General features: G+C 55.9%; 1 protein-coding gene across 1 annotated transcript in view; it reads left to right on the top strand.

The window, feature by feature from the left end:
* Positions 1-1,044: 1,044 nt before the first annotated feature.
* CDH4 (cadherin 4) overlaps positions 1,045-7,679 on the top strand; it is a 628,838-nt gene continuing 622,203 nt past the window's right edge. The window contains 2 exon segments of the mRNA XM_007956202.1: positions 1,045-1,071; positions 1,435-1,546. Of these exon segments, the coding sequence (XP_007954393.1) occupies positions 1,045-1,071; positions 1,435-1,546 (139 nt within the window).

Here is a 7,679-nt window from a genome sequence, read left to right as displayed (position 1 = left end):
GAGGCCAGCGGATGAGGATCGCGGGCACTCTGGCGCAGAACCCCCGGTGCTTGCTGGAGCCAGAGTTCCCCGGGAACCCTGGGCTCGGCTGGCCACCAGAGGAGCGGGCGCGGGTCGGGGTGCGCCCGTGAGCGGGAGCCTGAGCCCATTCTCTGCCTGCGTAGCCTTGAGCCGTGTCCGAGCGCTGCTCTGCGCCTCGCGGGGTGCAGGGCCCGCGGGAGCACAGCGCGTGCGGCTCCGAGGCGCCGCTGGGTGGAGGTGGACCGGCGGTGGGAGTTGCAGGCACCCCCTCTCGTGGCGAATTGACCTCTCTGCCTCCTCTGGGGCCGCGCGGTGAAACCTCGGAAATAAACCAGTGCCCGTGCCTGCCACTGTGAGGCCGCAGGGCGCCTGGTGTCCGGGGCGCAAGCTCTGGGGTGGGTGAAACTTCATGCGGAGTGGCGCCTCCTCCAGGCTTGGGCGCTGTTTGGGGAGCTTCATTCCTGGAACGAAGGCACGCTTGGCAGCTTGTCTCATGGACTGAAACCGCGCCCCGCTCTCCCTCCTCTTGGGGCTTCGGGTGGAAGGCGCCTGTGTCTGGGGCCAGAGCTCAGGCCTCAGGGCTGTCGCCAGAGCCCAAGCCAAGCAGGCAGCGCGCTGGGCTGCAGCAGGCAGGGCAGGCAGGCGCGCGTTCTGCTCCCTCAGGCTGGCTTCCTGGTGTGTGCACTGCTTTGCTCTCCTCCTACTCCCTGCAGCCTGGGGGAATTTGCTTACCCCTTGGTCCCTGCCCTCCCTAGGCCAGGGGCTCCACACTTGCAGGCTGGGCAGGAAAGCCAGAAAGCTGAGGACAAGAGGCTGCCTATCCCCTCCATCAGCCACGGGAGCTTGTGCCTGATTGGGCTGGAGCTGGGAGCCCCAGGGTGAACAAGTGTTGGAGGAAGTGGGAGGTGGAAGATGGAACCACCCACCAGGCCTTAACCCCTGCGGCTTGCAGCCCCCTGAGAGGCGGTCAGTTCCAGCTGACAGCCACTTCAGTTCCTGTCCTAGCCTTCTGCCCTGCCCCAGATGTGCGGAGAGGAGACTGGGGAAGCCGCCTGAGTCCACCTCTCCCGGGTGCATCAGGGCCCACCGGGTGAACTGGCCCTGCCAAGAGGCCAGACTGCACGGTGCCCTCGCCGCACTCCAGCCCTGGCCGGCTCAGGACTCCCCTAATGCTCCTTTGAACACTTCTCTGCCCTCCCCTGCTGCCTCCTGCCAGTGAGGCACGCAGCCTCCTGCTCGGCTGTCAGTCTGCTCCTTACCGTCCACCACCCCTCCCTCCATCAGCCCCCAAGGAGGATCCTTCCAGACTGGGCACGGCACTTCTCATCTCCCAAGACAAGGAGGGGGACGTGCCACAGGTCAGGGTGGACACGGAGGCTGTGCGCACAGCTGACTCCTCTCCTTCCTGTTCAGGCCCACGTCGGGGATCGCACAGCCAGGGAGACCTGCAAGGCTGGCTTCTCGGAGGAAGACTACACGGCGTTAATCTCCCAGAACATTCTGGAAGGAGAGAAGCTGCTCAAAGGTAGGGGTGGGGGCTGGAAGAGAATCACCACGCGTGGTCTTGAGTGGGAAAATCATTCCGATTGCTGTCCAGGCTGGGCTGCTCTGGGAGCTGCGGGTGGAGAGCTGTGAAATCCAGAGGGATGTGCTGGCTGGCCTAGCAGGCATCTGTCTCCCAGCTGAGGGGTTCCAAACCCCTGTCATTTGTGAGGGAGGTGGATCATTTCCAGGGAACAAATGGGCATTCAGGTCCAGCGTCACCCAGATAAGGTGGAGAGATACTGTCTCACCGAGTGTTTCCATGTCAGAGAGTCCGGCCCCTAGATTATCTGTGCTTTGAAATTTACGCGGAAGCAGATGATGATGATGATGTTGGGAACGCAGTAGACAAGCCTACAGCCATTCTGTCCGCAGCATGGCATTCATTTTCATTACTGCCCCACTGACAACAGGAAGACACTCGTACTCAAGGATGCCACCAGGTAGCTTGATCCTAATTGCAGGATTATATCCATGCGGGTGAAGGGGACTCAGCTACGGCTTCAAAACTTGAGTGACGGGATCATCCTGCATATTGATCTGTTTCCCTTTCATGACAAACTCATTAAACTGTCTCTTTGCATGGGAGGGATTAGATCAGACTTTGGCTCCCGAGATTTCAAAGCCGACCGCTCACACCTCGCGGTGCGTGCCTCATCCGTGTGGCTTCCCACCAGTGGCAGCCTTTGCAGGGATTTCAAAGCAGTGGAGGGAGCGGGCTATAGATAAAGTATGAAAGCTCCGTGTCCGCTCTTCACCAGACCACCCCCTGTCGTGGCCTCCCCAGTTGCTTCCAGCGTCTCCTTAGCCCTTTGTGATGGATGGGGTTGGAGTTCTCCCTCCAGAACTGACAGCATTGGGGGTGTGCACACGTGTGTATATGTACACGGTGTGCATGTATATGTGTGTACATGTGTGCACATATACTTGTGCAGGCATACGTGTGTACCTGTGCATACACGTGTGTGTGCATGCATAGACATGTGCATGTGTGTACATGTGCGTGCACATGTGTGCATGTGCAAGAGTGTGCTTGTATACAGCTGTGTGTTTGCGTGTACCTGTGTGGAATGTGTACATGGGCATGCGTGCTCGCACACTCATGGAGTGAGAGCCCCTTTCACGTCGTCACCCTTTGAGACAGCGTGTTGACCTGTTTGTCTCTGGGTCTGTGAATCCATTCTACGCTGACTGCTGTCTCCCTCCTGTACTTGTTGTTGTCTGTGTTGATTGCTAACCAGCTGTATGCTGGTATTGACTTGCTTATTGATCACGTATACACAGATCTCTAGGCATTTGGCCTAGAAGCAGAATGAACATGCTGTCTGAGCTGGCACACATGGTGAGGTTTCCAAGGGGTTCTCTAAGAGTTGTACTGCTCGGTTATCTACTGTAGAAGGAAGGGGTTCTGGCCGGTCCTTGGGCTGCTGGGAATTCTGATGTCTCCGAGAAGCCCAGATGGGCCCTGGAACCTGGGGCTGGGGGTCCCCAGTGTGGGACAGCTGTGGGCATGTCCCGAAGCTCCACCGTCTGAGGCTGGCCTCCCTGAGTCTGTGGTGGGGATATGGAACGTGGCATGTCTGGGGACATCCGTGTCACTCAGCGATTTTAGAGGAGAAAAGCCCTCTATTTACTGCTGACCGGGACTGCCGACCCCAGAACAGGACGGAGAGCGTCCTGCTTTGAGGAGAACGTGTGAGGTCGCAGAGCAGCACCTTGTCCTTCAGTGGGGAGCTACCCCACCCTGCTCCAGGCCCCAGAGATGTCTTGATTGCTGGCCTGGTCCTGGCCTGGCCCCTGAGCCCCAGTGGCTTCCCAGAGGGGGCAGCGGTGGACTCGGGCTGCCTCCTGGCTTGGGAGGTGGACACTCTCCTCCTGAGCATCTGCACCTGAGATGAGGTCGGCGCGCCTGACCCCTGAGGACCTGGCAGTGCGTCTCCTGGCCTCGGGTCGCCCCACGTCCCGCCCTGCCTAGGCTGGGCCTGTGGTGGTGTTCCTGCGGTGCCTGGGCCTGCTCCCCACCGCCTTCTGCTTTGGCTGGCTCCCCCCCTTTTAATTGTGGTAAAATATCTACCACCATGTGCCGTTTTTGCCGTTGTAATGTGTGCAGCGTAGTGCACTGATTTCATTACTGTGCAGTCCGTCACCATTGTCTGGTCCCCAGACTTCCTCATCACCCTGATCTGAACCTCCATGTCCCTGAGCAACAGCCCCTCCCGTGCCCCCGCCCCTCAAACCTCACTGTCATCCAGTCGATTCCGACTCCTAGCAACCCCTCCTTGATTTTCCGAGGAGGTATCTCTATGGAAGTAGATTGCCCAATCTTTCTTCCGAGGAGTGGCTGGTGGGTTTGAACCACCCACCTTCTGGTTAGCCGCCACATGCCTTAGGCACTGCACCCCAAGAGGGCCCCAGCCCCTGGTGACCGTGAATAAACTTCAGCCTCTCTGAGTTTGCCTGTTCTGGATGTCTCATATAAGTGGGATCAGACAAAATTTGTCGTTTTTATGTCTGGCTTCTTTCACAAAACGTTTCTGTGTTTTTAGCAGGTAAGAGGCGTTTTTTCTTTTTCTTATGGCTGCGTGATACTCCCTTGTGTGGGTACCCAGCACTTGGTAGCCGTTCCTCTGCTGACGGACACTGGCTTGTCTCCACCTGTTGGCTGTTGCGAGTAGTGCCACAGTGAACATTGGAGCACACCTGTCCGTCTGAGTCCCTGCTCCAGCCCTCCGGGTGTGCACCTAGGGGCGGGATTTCAAGGCCATATAGGGGCGGGATTGCGGGGCAGATAGGGGCAGCATTGCGGGGCCAGATAGGGGCGGGGACAGATGGGGCGGCATTGCGGGGCCAGATGTTCAGAGGAACTGCTGGTCTGCCTTGCTGGCTCTCCTCAAGTTGTGGAATTTCGGGAGCCAAAGGGCATTTTATATGTCAGAGGCAGTTTTCACACAGAGACGTGAGAGCTAAGGCTGACTGACACTCAGGCCCGGGCAGGTAAATATCTCTTTCTGTGCAAAAAACCTGGCTGTGGCCAATCCACACTGAGGCTGTGTCGTGTGTCACAAACAAAGACATGCAGAGTTTTTTTGTGATTCCGGTAGGAACCAAGTTAAGGAGCTAATGACTACTTATAACTCAGTTATTCCAACGGAGAGAGGGTAACCCCTTAATTTGACAAGCACAGCTTCACCGGCCGCCACCGCCACCGCGGTAGCATGAGTGCGCTGCGGCGGTTAACGGCTACTCTGTGGCTGTTTGTGCTGCCTGCCTCGGAGTGGAGCCAGCCTCCCAGCAGCCTCAAATGCTTGGACTCCGGGAGCGATTTGTTACACAGTCATTAACTTGCTTATGATAAATGGATGGAGGAAATGTCGTGGCATTTTGTTTTATGTCCAAATGAAAAGCATTTGCATTCTAAAAATTTCATGCTAATTAGGTTTAAAGTAGTTCCCTCCAATAGGGTAGAACCACGCTGAATCGCGAACCTTTTTAATTGCACAGCCTCCAAGGGCGGAGAGCGGGTGTTGGCGGGACTGATCTGTGCGTGGCATTGCCGGAAGCCCTGCTGTGTCTCCTGTCTGAGCTTCTGAGCATAAATGTACCTGCGTTTAGGCTTAGTTTTGCTTTCAGGATAATTTGCTTATGGCCATGATTGCCAGTACATGGCAGTATTGACAATAGGCTGGGTAAGTAAGCTGTGTTACCTCGGTGAAACGGGAATGTTCCCACAGCCGTTGTTAGCTGAGGGCACTTGCTAAGGTGGTGTCTTTTGCCCGGCTTCGTTGTTAGTGGGTGGCCAGCCTCCCCTGAGGCAACAGCTCGGTGCCCTGGCCCCGCTGTTCTGCGGGTGGTCGGGTCGGGGAAACATGGAAACCGTCAGTGGGGGGAGTTAAAGGTGTGAACAGTGAACTCGTGCTTGTGGCGCGTGCCCCTCGGTCTCGAGGTTGTCTGGTGGGAGACGGAGGAATGAGGAGGGGTCTGGGCGGTATCCCAGTAAAGGAGGAGCGCTCCGAGTCCACGACCTCCTTAAAGAACCCCTCCTCCCTGCCCCCCAATTGGTTTAGAATCGTCTTGTATGCACCCCTTCTTCTTGTTAGAGGGCTTAGATGTCTGTCCAGCTATCCCTCACTTAAACTGTAAGATTCATGACAGAGCAGCCCTGTCGCTCTTGTTTGCTGTTTATGTCATTCTGGAATGTTCTTGGCCAACAGCAAAGCCCAATGAATAGGGCATTAAATGACTAGGAGTCCATTTTTCTTGTGTGACAGTGAGTGCCAAGAGAGGTGGCCGAGGGCGGGAGCGGCTCAGTGACCGTCGTGTGACTTACCTTCTTCATCCTTGTCTGCCGCTTTTAACAAGGCAGGTTGTCGCCTCCTGGTTGCAGACTAGCTGCCTTGGTTCCGGACATTGCAGCTGAGTTTAGAGCAGGAAGAAGCCAGGAATGAATGTTTTCTTAGAACCCTTGCAGAAGGTCTCATTGGCTAGAGCTGGGACACATGCCCTTTCCAGGTACACATGTAGGTGGAGGGAGGCTGTGAAGATGGAGATGTGTTGGCATGTCGACCTTATGCTCATCACGGCCCGTCACCAGGGCCATGACCAAACTGCCTTTCAGAACAAAAGGCTGGATCTGTTTTGGAGAAAGGATGGCTGCCGAGAAGACTGTGCCACCACGTTTCACACTAAGTCACAGCAGAGGTGACAGGAGACACTGGATGCTTGCTCCTGGAACTGGCATCGGGGTGTTCGCCGTAAGGTGATGGGAATGGCTGAAAGCACTGTTACCTTGTCTCTCTAAGTGAGTTGGGAATATTCTGTGGCCCTTGGGGTTTGGCCGGACCGCACTCCATGTAGACGGGTAACTGGACAGGGTGGAGCTTGTCCCTGGATGCGTGGGCAAGGAGATGGGCAGCCCCCTACCTCATCCTGGCCTGTGGGACAGGTGCATTCAGGAGGAGTTGAAGGATTGAGTGAGCAGGAGAGTACTGACCCCGTCCTCATTCCTGAGGCCCATTGGTGAACTCACAGCAGAGTAGGACCTGCTGTGCATGTTCCAGTGACACCAATGAGGAGCTGATCACGCCCGCTTAGGCTTATTAGACCACGAGGTTGCCTGTCCTGTATCTTCCTTCCTAATGAAACCCCTCTGTACTCACCCGTTGGGGGGGGCAATGTGCTCAGTGAGATGTGCTACAGATTTGCACCAGATGGCTAGTTCCAGTCAGTGGGACCAAGTGAGCAGCCGTCACTCAGGGAACTTCAGGGAAAGCCAGAGATATATAGATATACAGACATACAGGTATATGTGTGTGTGTATGTGTGTGTATGCATATACTATGTATATATGTATGTGTCTCTGGCATGCGCATATATATGGATAGGTATGCATGCATGCATGCATGCATGTATGTATGTATGTGTCTCTGCACGCACATACATATGGATAGGTATGCATGCATGCATGTATGTATGTATGTATGTGTCTCTGGCATGCGCATACACATGGGTAGGTATGCATGTATTTTTTTCCTGGTGGAGGGGAATAGATACAGCCAGCTAGGCTTCAGCCCTTGGCCCTCCGCCACTCCCTGTGGAATGCAGACGTGATGGCTGGGGCTGCGGCTGCCGTCACGTGACTGTGGGGACGGTGAAGCAAGAACAGGTGCCCTGGGCACCCTTGAGCAGCTGACTGTAGTTGTCGCCAGGTGACAGCGCGTCTGTCTGCCCCCTGGATCAGAGAAAGACACATTCTGTCTTCTGCCCTGAACCTTCATTCTTGACCTTGGGTAACCGCCCCTTGCACCTTTGTGGATGAGTGCCTCTGTCCAGCACATAGAACCACACAGAATGTGGTGTGGGGTGAGTACTTGTAGAGTGAATGAACCGAACGGTTACCACTCTAGACTCTGCTGTGGGCAGGTTGGGAATCTGTCAGTAATGTCTGAAGGCAAGGTTCTCTATCTGAGCCAACTGTCAGAGAAAGCAAAGCACCCTGGATCTCAGAGCAACCTCTGCTAAGAAGCCAAGGCCAGGCTCCGGGCTTTGTCTTGTGTGCTAGACCAGTGGCCCCACGGATCTTGGTCCAGCTGGAGCTTGGCCTTGGTCCGAGCCGAGAC

The sequence above is a fragment of the Orycteropus afer genome, unplaced genomic scaffold, assembly GCF_000298275.1.
Source record: "Orycteropus afer afer isolate SDZICR_OR568_19922 unplaced genomic scaffold, OryAfe1.0 scaffold00582, whole genome shotgun sequence".
In the NCBI taxonomy this organism is placed as follows: Eukaryota; Metazoa; Chordata; class Mammalia; order Tubulidentata; family Orycteropodidae; genus Orycteropus; species Orycteropus afer.
Note: the sequence above shows the minus strand (reverse complement) of the source record. Positions and strands in the feature narration are given on the sequence as shown.